The sequence below is a fragment of the Pseudorca crassidens genome, chromosome 10 (genome assembly GCF_039906515.1).
Source record: "Pseudorca crassidens isolate mPseCra1 chromosome 10, mPseCra1.hap1, whole genome shotgun sequence".
Classification (NCBI taxonomy): domain Eukaryota; kingdom Metazoa; phylum Chordata; class Mammalia; order Artiodactyla; family Delphinidae; genus Pseudorca; species Pseudorca crassidens.
In genome coordinates this window covers 90,962,158-90,982,516 of record NC_090305.1, presented here as the reverse complement: position 1 = coordinate 90,982,516, position 20,359 = coordinate 90,962,158, and the positions used below count along the sequence as shown (strand labels likewise).

Genomic DNA, 20,359 nt, shown 5'->3' with positions numbered 1-20,359 from the left:
CGAGGTGATGGAAGAGAGGATAATTCAACGAAAAGTTGGGTCATCTTAGAAATAAAGAAGAGAGGAAATGGCTGCACAATAGACAGCCAACATCATCCACTATTCTTAGTAAATGAGGTAGACTGTTGCTTTAGTCCATTATGTAGGTAATGTGATACATACCTAAGAAACAAATTAGAAATAATGAGATAGAAGGACTTCCCTGGCAGTCCAGTGGTTAAGACTTTGCACTTCCACTGTGGGGGATGTGTGTTCGATCCCCGGTCGGGGAAGTAAGATCCCACAGGCCGCGTGGGCCAGCCACAAAAAAAAAAAAAAAAGATAAAAGAAAAGAAATCAATGAGATAGAAAGTTTCATGAAAGCTACTTTACAGTTCTGGCTTAAGACTAGTATATTCAGGGCGTCCCTGGTGGCGCAGTGGTTAAGAATCCGCCTGCCAATGCAGGGGACACGGGTTCAAGCCCTAGTCTGGGAAGATCCCACATGCTGTGCAGCAACTGAGCCGGTGCGCCACAACTACTGAGCCTGCGCTCTAGAGCCCTTGAGCCACAACTATTGAGCCCACCTGCCGCAACTACTGAAGCCCACTTGCCTAGAGCCTGTGCTCCGCAACAAGCCACCTCAATGAAAAGCCTACCCACTGCAACGAAGAGTAGCCCCTGCTTACTGCAACTAGAGAAAGCCACACATGGCAACAAAGACCCAACATGGCCAAAAATAAATAAATAAAATAAATTTATTTTTTAAAAAAGACTAGTATATTCAATAAATGCTGTGCAGTTCTCTGCTTATCTGCTCTAATATTTCATGTAAAAAATGGTCCAGTAGAATATTTGAATCTCATATGATGGAATAAGGGGAAACATCACAATAAATGTACCAGTTGTAATCTCAGGATTGGCTTAGTCCGGCAAATTATCTTCCCATTTGGAGAACAGTAATATGAGGAACCAGTGGAAATTTTTGCTAGAAACTTGAGTCTTAGTCAAGGGATCATGTGTGAGTTTATTTGTAGTCTCCATCCACCGAGGCTGATAATTCCTGAAAGAAGAAAATGTGTTTTAATATAGAGTAGAGAGGAGTGATTTGGGACTGAACTACACTTCAGACTGGGCAAGTCGTTTATATTTTTTAAAAAACAAAATAAGGTAAAACTCAGATGGGTACATTTTCTCTAAAAGCGAAATAGCTATATTTTCATTTCAATTTCAGTTATTAAAAAAAGCAATTTTATGAGATAGAAAGGGAAAGACAAACCTTCCCATGGTTAAAATCAAATAGAAATAGATAAACTGTTTCTGCATATGGAGGATGCAAATGTAAATCCCGAAGTACACATCCCATGCATAATGCAATGTGAAACCAGGAAGACATCTCACCTCCTAGTCTCGGGCCTAAAACACAAGCTGAGACTTGGCTGAATATACTATGAGTATTGAATGACTTTCATCATGAGTGGTACATTGCTTTCATCTGTAAAAGGATTTCCCAAGTGTCTTTTAAAACGTAAGTAAAAATGACAAATGAACCTGGTGCAGCTGATTTGCATACATCATTTAAGGTGGCACGAGTTACTTCTTTTTCATAAAACATCATTTGATTCAAATTGAAGCAATTTTTCCATCTTTCCCTGCCTACACTTTCATTTGCACAGAGGTTCGTAAGATGTTCACTAGTTTGTATTTAATTAAGAGTTATTTCTACATTGAAGGAAATAGTTTTTTCCTCCACTGTAGAAGTTTCTCTTCTACGGATGCTGATTTTTAGTGCAAATTTAGACTACTGATGCTGATTTTTAGTGCAAATTTAGTGCAAATTTAGACTACTGTCTAAATTTACACTGTCTAAATTTACATAGACTAAATTTACACTGTCTAAATTTACATAGACTGCTACGTAGACTGCTGTCATTCACATATTAAGTTGTTATCAATTGTGATCTCATAATTCAAAAATGCACTTGGACAAGAAAATCTGTTTTGTGTACCTGCATTTTTTTCCTACTAATAGACATCTGAAGAATGTAATACAGTGCCCAGAATTTCAAAAACAGAGAAAGCATAATGAGTTTGACTTAGGGAAAGGCAGATTGTAACATCCATCCTCAAATATAGAAATGTTTCATATACCCACTTAGTAAATACTTAGGGAATTAAATATCATTTTAGCCACTGTGCTTACGTTAATCTGTTATTGCCCATAGTCATATCCATTTATGTGGATAAAGTATTTGTTTTTTATTGTGGAGTGGTTTGAATTTCTTTCCTTTTTCATTGCAGCAAAGCCTCATTGGGTTCAACTCATAAAAGATGTGGAAATAGCTGTGGAGGACAGTCTTTACTGGGAATGTCGAGCGAGTGGTAAGCCCAAACCCTCCTACCGATGGTTGAAAAATGGAGAAGCCCTTGTGCTCGAGGTAAGGTAACATGCCTGCTTAATCCACCCTGTCCCCACTTTGTGTAAATGAATGCCTTCCCTAGTGACCAGTGCCAGAGTCAACTGGTGAGTTTGCATACATTCATCTGAACAGTTCATACCACGTTCATCTAAGAAGTGGTACAGAGGTAAAAAGGATAAAGTCAAGTACTCAGTGTGCCAAGGAGGAAATATTTTCAATATTGAATTTCATTGGGAAAAGGTGATTTTATGAATTTAGTACATAAAATGATATACAGTCAACCCATGAACAATGCAGGCGTTAATCCTCGTATAATTTATAGCCTGTCCTCTGTGTCCTCAATTCCTCTGCCACAGATGCAGCCAACCAGGGACCGTGTAGTCCTGTAGTATTTACTGTTGAAAAAGTGTCTGCAAATGAGTGGACCCCTGTAGTTCCAACCTTGTTGTTCAAGGGTCCACTGCACTATTTTTTTTCATTTTGAAATTAGAGAAGGCTTTATGTTAATAAAATGTAGAATGTAATTTCCTTTTTCGTATTTGATAACTTGCATGGCCTCTGGAGAATAAATGTATCGATTACTTCTTTACCTTGTTACATGAGTACTTATTTTCTCAATCACTTCTCTTCTCAAGCCAGGTAATTTTTGCTCTTTTTAAAAACTGTGTACTAAGTTATATTCCTTCAAATTTCTACACATAACCATTCATAATACCTGCGAACCTTTAATAAATGTGTTTCCCAGAACCCTTTTTAATACATAATGTATAATATCTTCAATTTGCATGATTTTAAAAACTGGTGAGAACCTTTCCAGTTGATGGGGTGGGAAGCATGGTAGATTTCTTAAAGTCTGCAACTTTATCCACGGGGAAAAATGAAATAGTTGCAATATTTTACATTGTGCTTTGTTATTTATTTTACTGATATACTTTTTGATTGAAGGACGTTTATTAGTATTTCCAATGCTAGCTGTTATGTTAAGTAATTCTCACTGTTTCAAATAAGGGAAACGTTTAAACTTCAGGTCAGTTTGCCTAATCCCATGAGAAAAATTAAGGAGGTTTGTGTATGATTGATACAAGATTCAGTGGTTATCTTTTTTCTTCTAAAATGGTATATACAAGACATTTTTGTTATCATCTAGGGGAGAACACAGATAGAAAATGGTGCCCTTACAATATCCAACCTAAATGTGACCGATTCTGGCATGTTCCAGTGCATAGCAGAGAACAAACATGGTCTCGTCTATTCCAGTGCTGAGCTCAAGGTTGTGGGTAAGACTAATTTTCTTGTCTTTTTTTTTTTTTTTTCTTAAATCCTCCATACTTGCCAGAAGCAGAAATATTTACTTTTCATATTAGAGTCCTACATCTAATAACATTTTCAGTATCACAGCAGAATCATGCAGGGTTTCTAATCAAGGCACACATTTTAATGATTTCTAAGGGAAAGCAGCAATTATGACCAGAATTAAGGCCCAAAGATTGAAGAAGAGAAGCAACAGGGAGAGTGTGTTGACCTAAGATATCCTTATTATCCAACTCCAGCAGTACCAACTAAGTAGTACCTTTTAAGAGAATAAGTGACTCTGGTGTTCTCTGTTGCTGGTCCATAAAAGTAAATATCAAAATTCAAATCAGTAGTTTTTTGATCCAAAAGGAGTTGTCTTTGTGTTTAATAACTCTGCTGAAAACATCAAGCATTCGGCAGACCAAAGCTTTAATTGACCAAGGCTCAAGTACTTGAAATTATGAATTATTTATTTCTTGTACTTTAGGTATAGGAGAAGAAAGGAGATGTTATATCATGTTTAGGGCAGTTGTCCAGAAAAACAGTTTAAGATGCAAATGACTTAAAGTCCAACCAAAATTGTCAGAGCATAACATAGTATGTATAAATAAGAAAGAAAGAGGGGGTGGGGGGAAGGGGGGAGGGAGGGAGAGAAAGAGGAGGAGAAGGGGAGGAAGTTTATTGCTCAGTGTTATTAAAATGGAGAATTTGGATTTCAGCTGGACTTGACCCAGGGCTCAAACATCATCACCACTCTCTGGCCCCATATGATGTTACCCAGCATGTTGTTTTCATTACCACAGTCAATCTAGTGGCAGAAGGATGGCTTTCTTAATTGTTCAGATGGAAGTCACAGTCCTACATGTCATTGGCCCCATGTACCTGATTTGAGTCACATACCCATGGTTGGTCCAACCCAAATGGCCAGAAGGTTGAAAGGCCCTGATCTAACTCAGTATTTCCCAACTGGGGATGATTTTGTCCCTAGGGGATAGTGGGAAATTCTGGAGACCTTTTTGGCTGTCACAGTGTAAGGGGAAGGTGGGGAAGAAGGGAGCTAGCGTGTGCTACTGGCATCTGGTGGGCAGCTGCCAGAGAAGCTTCTAAATATCCTACAATGCCCAAGATAGCCTCTCACAACAAAGTCCTGTCTAGCCCGAAATGTGAAGTGTCTCATTGAAAAACACTGGTTTGAGGAAAACAGGTCTTCCTTGGTGCCTGGAAGTTAAGAAACAAATTATATGCACCAGGAAGACTGAAGCTTGGGAGGGGCAGATCATCAACTCAAAATCTGGCTAGTGTTATCCATGACAGAGAAGTAGGGTGTCATGACGGAAAGAAAGTGGGATTTGCCCATATCTTAAGTCGAAGCGTGGCTGTGCTCTTACGTTAAATTAACCTTATGAGCCATAGTTTATTCATCTTTCAAATGGATGGGTCCCTACCCAGTGTTGCATGGGGTTTTCATATGGGAAAATATATGATCTATGCTTAAAAAAAAGATTTCATTGAAATATAAAAGTATTTTTCATTTGTGTTAGTGAAAGTTACTCTCTCAGGATCCTAATTCTTAAGGGCAGCAACCTTTGGATAACATGTCTTCTTTATCTGCAATCATATATATATATATATATATATATAGTATAATTCCTTCTATGATTTCCACTTATAAAAAATAAGTTATATTAACTGGGATATGACATAAGACAGGGGATTAGCTATTTGGGGAAATGCACTGGGTTCTTAACTTTTTTCTGCATTTGAAGTAAAAGGAAGGATGATTTTCTGAGTTAACATACTTAATTCAAATGATACATTTTTATGTCTCTTGAATGTTCAGGTATTGTTTCAGGATCAGCATTCCATCCATTATTAGCCAGCATAATGTTTTCTACATATTATAGTATTTAATGGAATATTGTAACTTAATATAATAATGCATGTTATAATATATTTCTCCAACTTGGAAGTTAAAGCTAACCACGTGAAAATTTTGTAATAGATCTTGTTACTGTTTATACAAGAGAATAAGAATTCAGTACTCGGCCTTCATTCTGAAAACATACTGAGCATCTAATGAGTGCCAGGCCCTGTGCCACATCTATGTCCTTGAAGTCACAAGAGAGACCAACCCTACTGTTGTCCTCATGGAACAAACTTTCAAGATTCTATTAAGTGCTTTTAGTTTTAATAAACTCATGATTGAGCTATTTCAAAACTTCATAGTAAATTTTAAAAATTCTCATATAAAGTAATTGTCTCAGGAATTGGAACTTGCCAGAAAACACAATGGTAGGACTTACTTTTTAAGCATTGAAATCGTCCTGTAGGTGGTACCCAGTCAATCAAATAAATCAAGTACCGATATCTTATGTGTCAAGAAACTTTAAAAAATCATAAAGTCAACCTTTGAAATTTACGGGAATTTAAAGAAATGAAATCAGACATGCAATTGTCATTCTTTCTTCTTTCGTCCTTTCTAGCTTCTGCTCCAGATTTTTCAAAGACTCCGATGAAAAAGTTGATTCAGGTGCAGGTGGGCAGCGAGGTCAGCTTGGACTGTAAACCCAGAGCTTCCCCCAGGGCGCTCTCTTCCTGGAAGAAAGGAGATGTGCCTGTACAGGAGACTGAAAGGTATTCTGTTGTCCAGAAAGGTGGTGATTTATGTGCTTCTCACTTTCCATCGTGATGCCAAAGTAGGTGTTCAGTATGAAGTGAAATGCAGTAGCATTTCAATAAAATGTGAGGTGTTCCAAGAACCGCAATAGCAGTATTTTTGTTTGTAATTCTCTCAAGATGATACTCACCAGGTTTTGAAATCTAGAAACAGAGATTTATCTCACCTCTTCCAACATAGAGTATTTTAGAAAGGAGTTTCCTCCCCATTTGCCTGGTAAGACTCAAACTGGGATGACAAAGGAATGCGAGCCCTGGACCCAGGCCCTCTCTCAGCTCCTGGTGGCCCAGAGCATCACAGGGCAAAGAGAATATATGACGGCAGCATACGCCAGATGAATACCAATCTTGCCGTTGCCCTATATTGAAATAACTTAGCTTTACAGGTATTAGGTTAAGCAGAAGCTTTCTTGATTTCCTGTTTACTGTAATAATATTTAAAATGAAGAGGCAGAATGGGGCCTACTTAAAAGCACAGCTTCTGGACCCAGACTGCTGGGGTTCAAATCTGTTTTCTTCTGCCAGCTACACGAAGTGACTTACACTTTGTGTGTTTCATTTGTTAATGATTATGATGATATTAGCACATACTTCACATTATGAGGGTTGCTATGTGGATAAAAGACGTAAATATCCGTATAGCACTTAGGTCAGTACCTGGCATAGAGTAAACATAAGTATTGGCTATCATTATTGTTTATTGAGTACTTACTACCTGCTGGAGCATTATGCTGAAAGCTTCTGGTAAGCAGAATAATGGCCCCAAACATGTCCATGTCCTTATCCTGAAGACATATGATTTACATTATTACATTACATGGCAAAAGATAATGAAAGTTAAAGATGGCATTAAGGTTGCTAACCGTTTGCCCTTAAAATGGGGAGATTATATTGGATTATCTGGGTTGCCTTAAGTATTCACCTGGGCACTTGAAAGGGGAAGAAGACAGAGGAAGTGTTTGAAAGAAATGTATGGTAATGAGAGAAGAGCAGGAGAGATTTCCAGCATGAGGGGGACCCTGATTGGGATTGCTGGCTTTGAAGATGGTAGAAGGGGGCCGATGAACAAAGGAATTTCAGACTCCTCTATAAAATGGGAAAATCCTCAGCTGACAGCAAGGAAACAGAGATCTCAGTCCCATAACCTCAATGAACTGAATTCTTCCAGCAACCTGAAGGAGCAGAAAATGATTCTGGGACCTTCCAAAGTAACACAACCGTGACAGCACCTTGATTTTAGCCCATTGAGACCCATACTGGACTTCTGACCTCCCAAACTGTAAGATAATACATTTGTGTTGTTTTAGGCCACTAAACAAGTTTACAGTAACTTGTTATTGGAGAAAAAGGAAACTAATACAGAACTCTACACGTATTATCTCCTTTCAATATCTCTGCAACTCTGTGCTGTTAGATCTTATTATCATCTCCATTTTTACTAATGAGAAAACTAAAGCTTAGAGAAATTATGTAATTTGCCTAAAGTCACATAGCCAGGATGAGCCCCATAGCTAGGGCATAACCATCAAGCTTTTTCAATGCCACATTGTGTACAGGGAGCCCCGAATCTGAGAGGTGGTCTCATCCTTTGAAGTCATGGGGTCCAAATTATTCTCTTGGGAGATGGGGGAAAACAAACAAACAATTTCTTAGACTAAGAAATGTAGATTTACTTTTCCAAAATTGCAAAGTCTTATTGTAGACAGACAAGCAGGTTGCGCTGCTTTTAGATTACAGTCCCAAAGATTTTTTTGTGAGTTGCTTATGACAACACAATCTGCTCTCCCTCAGATATTTTATGGGAGACACCTCCGTTAAAAGGCAGCCACAGCAGGAGGACAAGGCCAAGTTGTCAGCTGAGTGGTTACAAAACACAATCCAACTAAGTGCTAGGCGGCACAGAATAGATTTCTGGAACAGGAAATTAATTAGTGATTTGGAGTTTAGTTGTTGAAGCCAGTTTAAACAATTATAGGCACAAACTAGTTAATTTTGGCTGTGATGGAAGTTAAGTGTTCGTGTATAACTGGTGACTTTTTGTTGTCAAAAACATTTTAGAGTTTTAATTGTATGCATAAATTAAATAGTGATTATGTTCCAAGGACTTAAATGCTTTGCAAATAATAAACCCACTTGTCCTCACAGTAGTGCCTAGAGGTTTTTAATCTTAATTTTAATTTTAAAAGGGGATAAAAGATTAAGAAATTTAGCTAAAGGCACACAGGAGAGATTTACTCCCACTTTAGAGAGTGATGGGACAATGCAGGGAAAGAGTTTAAATTCTAGAATCTCACCTGGTATTTTGACTTGGCCACTTGCTACCTTGGTATCGTTAGGTCAGTTATGTAACGCCTCTGAACATTAATTTCCTCATCTATAAAACAGAAAGAATAATTGCCACCTTATACAGTTGCTATAAGTAAGCATTTACCATGATGTCTGATATCTGTAGATCCGCTGATCAGGAAAACGAGGTTATGTTACAGATAAAAAGTTGGAAGTAACAGTGGCTGAAAGAGAGAGAATTTGTTGGTTGGTTGGTTGGGCAGTTCATTGGCTGGCTGGTCTCTTAGAAGGTAGGCAGTTAAGACTACCTGGAATCCACAGTCATCAGAGATGCACGCCCCTTTTATCTTGCTGCTCTACCATCCTCACATCAGGAACCAGGACGGCTGCTGGGACATCAGCCTCCCAAGGCATCCTTCCCAATGTCATCCCAGTGTCATCCCCCAATGACAGGAAGGAGGAAGGTAGAAATCAAGATACATTTACTCCCTTTTAAGAATCTTCCCAGAAGCCCCATCCAATAATTTTCCTTATGCCTTACTGGTCAGAAATTAATTCCCTGGCCAAACTTAGCTGCAGAAGAGGCTGGGAAATACAGATTTCTTTCCTGGGTGGGAGTGTGCCCAATGAGAAATTGGGATTATGTTTTAAGAAGAAAGGGGGGAAAGTGGTGGTTACTCCAACCATGTCTTATGTTCATAAAAGTTATTTCTCTGACCCTTTCAAGCTTACTGACCCTGTACTTTGTATTAAGTATTTCTAACATCTCCCCAGTGAATAAGGAAACTGTCAGGTATAAAAATAAGGTTAAAAGAGGAAACATGTTTAGGAGAAGGCTCCATAGTGCTGCAGTCTTTCCTAGGTATCTTAGTTCGAGCTTTTATAACATAATACCATAAACTGGCTGGCTTGAACAGTGGAAATTTACTTCTCACGGTTCTGAAGGATGGAAGCCAGAATCAGGGTGCCAGCGTGGTTGAATTCTGGTAAGGACAGCTGCCTTCTCCTTATATCCTCAGCAAAGCAGAAAGGGAGCCAGAGAGCTCTCTGAGGTCTCGTCTATAAGGACAGTAATCCCATTCATGAAGGCTCTACCGTCATGGTCTAATCACCTCCTAAAGGCCCTGCCTTCAGATACCATCACATTGGATATTAGGATTTAACATATAAATTTTGGGGAAACCCTAATATTCAGTACATGGCACTAGGTCTGGTGGTTTGGATTTTGCTTTTATCTCTTTGGACAGCAAAAGCACTGATATGCCAGGGCCTTGACGCTTAGGGGAAAAGCTGCTAGAAGCAATTATGGAACAAGTTGCAGAGTTGAATCTACTCCAAGTTCATGTGAAATCAGAGTGGGTCTCAGCCATCACTTGGCAACAAAAGCGCCATGTCCATCCCTCTCGGTCTGCAGGCTTAAGCCAAACTGGGGAAGCACTTTAAATGATAGATTTATTGTGGTTGTTCAGTCATGGGCTGTTCCAACATAAAACATGCAGACTCAAATCTCATCTTGGGGACAAATGAATTCATTGATGCATTTGAAAATATAAGAGAAGGCAAAAATTTTTGATGGGATATTTATGGCAAGATTTTAAATCTATAAAATTTTTACTTAGTTTTTTTCCTTGTGTTTCGGTTTTTGTTTTGTTTATTTGGGGTTTTTTTGGTGGATCAACATGGGTTTGTCAGTGAATAAGACATGATAAATAGGAAAGCTTTCTCTAGCCTAGCATATGGGCTGTTGACAAATGCACTTTTGATTAAGCCTATATATACATACATATATATATATATATAGTATGATATAAACATAGATATCTATGTATTTATATAGATATATAGTATCATTCAAAGCCTGAATCAGAACAAAAATTCAAGGATTAAGTATGTCTTTTAAAAATTATATAAATTGATAAATATGTCTACTATGTAAACCACACAATATGTTTGAATAATTATAATCTATCTAGTTTGAAAGTTTTTATATCAGCACAGTTACAGTTTTGAATCTTGCATCAGCCATAGTAATGTAGATCTAAGTGAGCGAGACGCCTGAATTACAGAAAGGTTTTGAAGAAATCAGTTAGTGCTTTCAAGTAGAGAGAGCATTTCAAGCTAAGGTAATAAAGGGATTACTTCCCAACAGAGGTCTCAGTAAAGCTTCTGTGAATAGATAACAAGGGCTTATAATGCACATAGTGATTCCTGAGCTCTTAAAATTAAGTGCTCATTCATTCATTTGAAAATATTTTGAATACCTACTGTGTGCTAGGCACTAGGTATTTAATTTTCACCAGAGAAGTTAATCCCATTATTTGTAGATTTTCAGGGTATCAGGCAGGTAACACAGGACCTTTATAATAAAACTCAATTGACAAAATACAGAATGTTCGGTGATTATCTGAGGAGGCCCCATCTCCAATTTAGGGTGCAGAGCAGGCTTTCTGGAGGATGTAGTGTCTATACCAAGGCTTGAACGATGACTAGGATTCACTGGAGAAGAGTGCTCAAAGTAGGAGGAACAGCCTGTGCAAAGGCACAGAGGCAAGGACAAGAATAGACATTTGATGTTCAGTGCAACTCGAGTGAAAAGTCACTTAGGCGGGAGGGCTGCAGAGGGAGCGAGGCCATGGAGGTAAGCGAGGATCTTATTGTGAATGACACAGGAAGCCAAATGAGATAGAGTTTGGGCTTTATTTCCTGTGAAAGCAACATAATAAGGTAGCAGTTAAAAGATCAAATTTATTTTTTAAAAATTTATTTTATTGAAATATAGTTGATTTACAATGTGTTAATTTATGCTGTACAGCAAAGTGATTCAGTTATACATATGTATACTTTCTTTTTCATATTCTTTTCCATTATGATTCATCACAGGATACTGAGTATAGTTCCCTGTGCTATACAGTAGGACCTTGTTTATCCTTTCTATACATAATAGTTTGCATTTGCTAATCCCAAACTCCCAATCCTCCCTACCCTACCCACTCTTCCCCTTGGCAACCACAAGTCTGTTCTCTATGTCTGCGAGTCAGCTTCTGTTTCGTAGATAAGTTCATTTGTGTCATATTTTAGATTCCACATATAAGTGATATCATATGGTATTTGTCTTTTTCTTTCGACTTACTTTGCTTAGTATGATAATCTCTAGGTCCATCCATGTTGCTGCAAATGGCATTATTTCACTCTTTTTTATGGCCGAGTAGTATTCCATTGTATGTATGTAAGTGTGTGTGTGTGTGTGTGTGTGTGTGTGTGTGTGTGTGTGTGTATATGTATCACATCTTCTTTATGAATTCATCTGTCGACGGACATTTAGGTTGCTTCCATGTCTTGCCTATTGTGAATAGTGCCGCAGTGAACATTGGGATGCATGTATCTTTTCGAATTATAGTTTTCTCCAGATATGTGTCCTGGAGAAAGATCAAGTTTATGTTTAAAAAAAGTCACTACAGTGGCAGCAGAGAGCATGAATCGGAGCAGTTGGAACTTGAGGCAAGATTCCCAGTTAGCAGCAATTGAGCAGTTTGAACAGGAGAGGATTAGAGCCTAAAATAAAGAAATGGCAACGAGAATGGAGAGAAGTATTGAGGGGTTGTGAAAAAGTTAAATCAGCAGGACAGAGGACTCCATTAAAGATTTGGAGAGAAGATGCTAGTCAAGGCTGAATCCTAAATTTCCAATTCAGGCATCAGGATCGTGGTAGACCTATCCCTGTCGTGAGATAGACCTATCCCTGTCGTGAGACAGGGAACATACAGAAGGAGCAGAGGTGAGGGCAAATATGATAAATTCAATTTGAAATTGTTTCAGTTTGAAATGCTTGTTGACAAACCAACTGGCTATATCTGCGTGCTTTTAAAGGTTGACTCTCTAAATCTGGAACTAAGGAGAGCGGCCTGAGCTACAGATAGAAATTTAGGTGTTACGTGTATACAGATGGTAGCTGAAACCATGACAGTGGATAAAAGTTTCTAGGAAGGTACATATCATTAGACAGTAAATCATTACATTAAAGGAGGGTCTGTATCTTAATTCTGAAGCTTATGGAAATTTAAATGTAATTCGAGGATGCCTGTTTTTACAATATCATTTAAATGACTAACAGTCACGATGTATAAAGCAATTGATATATTAAGTCAGGGTCCAGTTAGGTCACCTGGAATGCAGATATTCTAAACTTTTAAATTACTAATATTAATTCTGAGTAGAGTTTTTTTTCCTTCTTTTGGTTTGATATTTGCATCATCCAGTACTGAGAAAAACTATTCTGCTTTTCACCCTTCAGAAAGGAGGTTTTCTTTTATAAACAGAAATGCTCTACCCTTTGAGCATCCAATGGTTTTTCACTAAATTTCTACATTTTAGTGCTGTTGGATTCATTCACTTAAATCCACATGTTTTCAAAAGACTTGAAATAAAACAGGAAGTTTTGTCTCCTTTAAGCCAAGGAAAATTCTAAAAGACCCTGGAGACTGTGACTAGGCTTGGGATGCAAGAAGAAGTAGCCACAGCTGGCATGTTTTAAAGAATGTTTAGCTTTTCTGTTTCACTTAGTGGTACTTAAAACACATTAGCCAATTATCTTTAAAAACGGGGCTTTCACTTGAATGCTATTGCTTATATAGTAAATATTTTATTACAATGGCCTCAATTCAGAAGAGAGTAAAAAAATGGCCCATTATTTCTAATTAAACACATTAAAATTGTTTCAAAGGTTCTAGGCAGCATTTAATACTATAGAAATTTAAATGCTTTTTAAAGAAAGAAAGATTTTCCCCAAATATTAATAGCCATAATCCAGACAGTGTTTTTTTAAAATGTATTAACCAATTTTAATGTATTTTTTGCATGTAGTTAGAAGCTGACTTTAAAAGACAGTGAGCTTGGTATGCTGTATGATTCCGTTTATACGACAGACCGGAAAAAGGCACGCTTTACAGACGAAAAACAGTGATCACTGCTTGTCAGGGGCTGGGAGTGGGTGGAGAGATTGACTATTTTGGGGCATGGGAGAATTTTGGGGGGTGCGGGAATTGTTTTAGATCTTGATTATGACAGTGGTTACATGTCTACATTCATTTGTTAAAACTCACAGAACTGTACAGCAAAAAAGGTGGATTATTTTCTCTATAAATTATACCTTAATTTTTTAAGCAAAATTTTGCAAGCGATTTTACAGTCATCTCATCCTGATTTCATGAGTGGCTTCGTATAGGAGTTTCAAAGCTCAAGAAACGCCCCCAACTGGTCATTTTGGCCCTTTTGTGAAACACTGAGTGGTTGGATGACGTTACTTCGAAGTAGAATCTAAACTTTTGCCGGTAAACAGGATAGTTCCATCAGAGCGAGAACCACTTGGCATTTCTGCCATCGCTACTACTAGTCGCCACAGTCTTGCTTTGTAAAGATGTGTCTGGGGACTCTGTTACTATCCAGCGAATCTGTTAGATAGTATTTCCCTTGGCTTGAGCTCTTAGATGACGAAAAAGAGCTCATTTGCCAGGTCGTTTCTATCTCCATTCCCTCCGCATTTCCTCACATTTCTTGGCTTCTCTGTCTCTTATCACAGTGGAGTGGATTTTTCTTCATGCTGTTCAGAATACTGCTCTCTCTCTGCCTGCCATTGCTCCTTTCACCAGACAGCCATCTGGGTTATCTTCCCCATCACCCTTTGTCTCCCCATCTCAACAGCTGTCCCCTCACAACCATCAGAGAGGTAATGAAGCCCAGAGAGTATCAGTTCATCTACCCTTGGGTACATAGCCAAGATCTCAGCCAGTCCTCTACTTCTGTACCCTTAACTCCAGATTGATCTCTCACTGGTAAATTTACAAGACCAAAGAGAATTTTATTTAACACATGTGACGTTGCCTCCTGTCAGAACCTGGATGTTAGTTGTATCGAGGTTGATGTCCTTGCTTCCTGTCTGCAGGGAAGGTACTCAGGCTGTCCACCAGTTTGTCTTATCTTTATTCAGCACTGGGGACAGTGCCCAGCACTGGGAATACAGCCCTCAAGGAGCCCACACATTCTTTTAGGATGTGGAAAATTTACCCATCAGTTATTCTGGGAGAGACTGTATAATTAAAGTGACCGTATATAATTTATTCTACAATCTGGGACATTTTGAAAGAGAAAGGGGACCCTGTTAGTAATTCCCGCCAAGACAACACGTAGAAACCAAGGTTGGCCCGAGGAAGCAGGACATTGCCACCCTGTCTCTCATGGGGTGTCTATAAGCCAGTAAGAAGCACAGAGAAGAGATGCTGTCTCAGCCAGCACCTTGGGGCAGTGGACAGGCAGTTCCATACAGAGAGGTGTCTCGAAGGAAGTGATGTAGCTCTATTTTGAAGGATCTGTGAAACCAAGGAAAGCAAAAAAGTAGGGAAAACACCATTTGAACAAAATGATTGCATAGACAGGAGGTGAAACCGGTTATGTATTGCGATTGGGTCCAAGGTAAAGTTCACATGTGATCAGGTAAATAAGAAAGCCTAAGCTGAGTTCCTTCCCAGATCGAGAACCATCTCTCTCCTTCAGAGGAGGTGAACATCGAAGTTAGATAATTTTTTTTGAAGGCGAGATTGAGATGCCTGGGTAAATACGCAAGAGTCTCAGAGAATAGAGAACAGTCTCCTTCTGTCTCTCTGTTTCCCAACCCATATTTCCATTTCTCTCATGCTTCCAGCTGGAAAGAGAAGAGGAAACGGTGCATTTGCCCCATAACTCCCACACCCTATGAGAAGATTCAGCTAGTATTTGAGAGTGAAGATAATCAAGAGAGGAGTTAATGCAACCCAAGACTTTGGGTTTGGAATGCAACTCATGGGAAGGGTTTGAAATGGGACTCATGGGAAGGGATCATAATCACTTTCTCTCCTCCATTCCCCATTCTCCAGCCACCAACAGAGACCTACAGGTCTTCTCCTCTTATACGCAGGCAGCTTAATTTTCTGCATATTTGTATCATTACTTACATGCATTATTTATGCGTGATTGACATGCAGTATACTAATCACTCTGCACATTATTCACCGTGTCAGATGAAGTTAAGTGTAAGTTTTATTTGCTGCTTGATTTAATTTTAGTACTTGGTAAGAGCAGAGCGTCGAAGTCGAAAAGACATGGGTCAAATCATACCACCTGTGTGATATTAGGCAGGTTACTTAACCCCCGAGCCTTGGTTTCCTTACTTTGTGCAACAGGGCCAGAAATTCTTACTTTGGAGGGTCAGTTGGTCTGTTAGGTGGCATTTGCTTGGTGGCATAGCCAACTCTGAGCAAGAGGTTGGCTAAAAAAACCCTGATCTCCCCTGACAGGCAGAGAAAGGACAAATTACTTCCAACTCTGCCCTGCCCCATTTCTCTCACATTCATTCCTTCTTTTTCTCAGGAGACTCAAGTTGCAATGATAAAAATAATAAAGTATGTGAAGCATCTACTCTGGTGGCTTCTACATAGGCTCTCAAAAAAGGGACCTGCTACTGTTGATACAGTTTCTTTTTTTTTTTTGCGGTACGCGGGCCTCTCACTGTTGTGGCCTCTCCTGTTGCGGAGCACAGACTCCGGACGCGCAGGCTCAGCGGCCATGGCTCACGGGGCCAGCCGCTCCGTGGCATGTGGGATCTTCCCTGACCAGGGCACGAACCCGTGTCCCCTGCATCGGCAGGCGGACTCTCAACCACTGTGCCACCAGGGAAGCCCGATACAGTTTTTTTTAATTTATTTTATTGAAGTGTAGTTGATTTACGATGTAATAATTTCTACTGTACAGCAAAGTGATTGTTATAGAAAAAATATGCAATCTTTTTCATATTCTTTTCCATTATGATTTATCCCAGGATATTGAATATAGTTCCCTGTGCCATACAGTAGCACCTTGTTCTTTATGCATTCTATATATAATAGTTTGCAGCTACGAATCCCCAAATCTACAGTTTTTAATTTTTTTTTTTTCATCGTGTTTCTCAGATACGTTAAGAGTAACAAGACTGGGTTAAAAGAAAGGTGAGTAAAGACCTTTCTTTTTTACAACAACCAGATTAGTTTTACATTATTTAACCATGAATAAATTCTACGCAAATGTTATTAAAGAATTTGCAGCTGTGAAATGGTTTCTAAAATTATATCAACTAAATTTTGCAGATGACCATGTGGTTCTTAAATCCATATTTTAAATTTGATTTTTATGGATTATAAAAGTTAGGGCCCCTTTAAAAATATTTTGTCAGTTTTATGATTTTGGTAGGGGAAAGCAGGTTAGTGAATTCTAATGCTAGGCATTGGAATCTGCTTCCAGCCAGTTCTGTGTTAGAACCGGGTACATGAATTCATAACCGTGCTCAGCATAGATGTTTTATTTACTGGGTGTGTCCCTCTGTACCGCATCCATTTGGTCATACAGAATTTCTCACTCAAGCCCCCAAATCCCACATGCATTTTCCTACGGCTCAGTCAATGTTCTATATCTCTGCTTTCACTGAAAAGTCAAAGAAAAAATATTTTATTGAGGACCCCTGTCATATCATAACCTACTACCATTGCACTTTTTCTCGTAATAATGTTTAAGACAGGAAAAAGCAGGAGACTTCTCTCAAAATAAGAATATTGACTCCTTTAACATTATCAAGAGTGCCTACCATTGCCTTCTGAGTAATTCTTAAAAAGAAAGGAGGACAAAACAGAATTCTCATTGCACTCTGCATTTATCCTCCTGTGATTTACTCTGGCTGGAATGTCTTTTCTTGTCTTTCTTGCAAACCCCTGCTTATCACTCAAGGCCCAGCTTAATGTTACTCACCATGAGAAGCCTTTCCCAAGCCCAATAGGTGAGGTTAATTGCACTTTCTTCTGCTTTACCCTTGTGGTTTCTTTAGGCCCAACTGTGTCATTTAACACAGCGTATTGTGGCTGTTTGTGCAGAAGGCCATCTCACCTGGATTCTCACCTTCTCTATCTTTGTAGACTTGGTCACTGTTCCATACATGTTTATTCATTTCAACATTCATTTACTCATCAAATATTTGTTCAGCACCTACTGTTCCCACTAACTATTGCTGCATAATAAATCACCCTAAAATTTAACGGTGTAAAACAGCAATTGCTTTATTATCGCTCGCCGTTTCCATGGGTCAGGAATTGGGGAAAGGCTTGGCTCGGCAGTGTTTGTTCGGAGTGTCTCATGTGGTTGCAGTCAGGCTTGGGCTGGAGCTGGAGCTGCTGGGGGCTGGCCGTGCACCGCTTTCTCTCTGGCAGGCCCATAGCCTCTCCATGACCACGTGGTCTCTCCACGTGGGCTAGTTTGGGTTCCCTCAAAACATGGTGGCCTCACGGGGAGTTGAAATGCTTATATGGCAGCTAAAGTCTTCAGGAGCGAATATTCAAGCAAGCAAGGTGGAAGTTGAATAGGCTAGGCTCAGAAGACACAAAACCTTACTTTCCTTGCATTCCATTGGTTACCAGTGAATCACTGAGCTGACCAGGTTCAGGAGGAGGGGGATTTGACTCCACCTCTTGATGGGAGAGTACTGTAGCAAGATTCTAGGAGAGCATTTGGGATGGGAAATCTTACTGTGGCCACCTTTGGGAAATACAATCTGGCACACCCACCCGGCATGCCTTGTTCCAGGCTCGGAGAAAACCACAGTGAACAGGACAGATATGGTCCCTTCCTTGTGGAACTTGCAGAAGGGAGAGACAGCATACGAATAAGTTAAGAAGATAATTTCTTTAGCCATTAAGGGCAAAAAGTGTATAATCATATAGGGTATTTCAAGAAAGCCCTCCTTAAGGAAGTAACTTCTGGACAGAGAACTAAATAGTAAGAAGCAATGGGTCATGCCAAGAATTGGAAGCTGTGCCTCGCAGGAAGAGGTCCCAACAGAACAAAGGTCTGGAGATGGGAATGAAATTGACTCATTTGAGAATCAGGAGCAAAGCCAGTGTGACTGAAGAATCATGCATAGAAAGGGAGAATGATGAAATATGAGGTCCCAGAGACAGGCAGAATCCAGAAATGGGGCCTTTGAAGACAGTGATAAAACTGCTGGATTTTATTTTAAATGGAATAAGAAGTCATTGGTGATTTTAACACAGAGTGTGACGTACTCTGGTTAAAAAAGGTAACTCTGGCTGTAGTGTGGAGAGTGGGTTGAGGAGAGAAAGGGGGAAAGCAATGAATCTGGTTAGGAGGCAACTTGGAGTTGTCAGGGTAAGATGTACTGGAGGCTTGATTTAGGGTAACAGTGGAGGAAATGGAGAAAAGGATATTGTGTGTTTTGAGGTAGCGCTTGATGAATTTGTACCTCAGATACAAAATTTCATACCAGAGCATCAGATTTTCTTGATAGTTGTGGTGCCCCCCCCGCGCCATTAGATTGAAAGTCTCTAAAGGATAGGGGCTAGTTCTTACTCATACATGTGTTTTTCAAAACACTTAGAGTGTCATAAGTACTCAACAAATATTTGTTGAAGTGAATTTTATTCTTTTTTGGATCGCTTCCCATGTCTTAAAAGTACCTATAATTTTCTTATTTAATTTATTACAGCAATTTCTTAGAAATGTATAAAATTGATTTTTTTATAGATTTCTACTTGAGGCTTCCTATTCAAATATGAAAAGTGCTATATTTTAGTTTATTCTTCCCCCTCCCTGAAGCCCTTAATAGAAATAGGGGGGAATGGATGGAAGAATGGTTGAATGAATGATTAGGTGAGGTGCAATTGCACTTCTGTGAAAAAGGAATAAACACGCGCGTTGTTGTTGGTGATGTTTGATGCCTCCCACATAGTTATACTGGAAAGGAGTTATTCATAATTTATGATCTGTTCTGTAAGTTCTAATGAATTGGTACACTGAGTTACATTTCTTACTACCTAACAAATTTAAAAAAAAACCATTTTGTACTTGCAGGTGTTTTCCACTTCCTGATATTATCTGTGGTATTTTATAATCCTGCCTTAATGTAGATGTCATTGCTAGAGCAGTTTTTGTTGGCGCACGAGAGCGTTTGACCCTTTGAGAGTCTTGCAATTCTGAAAAAAACCTCTGTAATTGGGACTGAATATATAAAATCTGTCTTGTTTTGGGAAAAAATTTTTTTCTAACCTGTTACAATCAAATGCTAAAGAAGGAAATACCTTTAACTTAAAGATTGTATTAGGCACTTAATTTTCTGCAGTATTTATTGATTTACATAAATGGGAAAATCGTAGTTTTTAAAGCTTGATATGAAGTATATGTTTTTCTAGTTTAGGCTCTTGAAACACCTTATACCTTACTTAGTTTATTATATATTATTTTCTTATGACTACTCATTTTAATACCTTTATGTCTTCTGGTTTATTTCATTTACTAACATCATGCCTCATTCCAAAAAGAACTTGAGGACAGTTTATTAGAGTACACACAAAATGAACATTGAAGACAAAAAATATGCCAGAGTTCAAATTTCCTAGAATGTAAGTTTTATTAGGACAGAATAAATTCTTACCAGTAAATCCTTTTTGCTTATTGCAGAGCATGGTCCATAGTACATGTTCAGTAAATACTTGTAGAGTGAATATCCGACGTTAGTGTACCAAACCTATGCCAACAGATCCATTCGCTTAGTTGAGATCCACAATTTTGGCTCAACACTTTTAACAAATGAGCAGAGAAAAATACTGCTAATAACACAATCCACACTGTCTGTAAGATTG

At 38.8% G+C, this 20,359-nt stretch overlaps 1 protein-coding gene across 1 annotated transcript in view; it reads left to right on the top strand.

Moving 5' to 3' along the window:
* Positions 1-20,359, top strand: part of CNTN3 (contactin 3) — a 321,834-nt gene that overhangs the window by 223,462 nt on the left and 78,013 nt on the right. Inside the window, exons 9-11 of the mRNA XM_067755220.1 lie at positions 2,281-2,417; positions 3,547-3,676; positions 6,176-6,326. Of these exons, the coding sequence (XP_067611321.1) occupies positions 2,281-2,417; positions 3,547-3,676; positions 6,176-6,326 (418 nt within the window). The remainder of the gene's footprint in view (positions 1-2,280; positions 2,418-3,546; positions 3,677-6,175; positions 6,327-20,359) is intronic.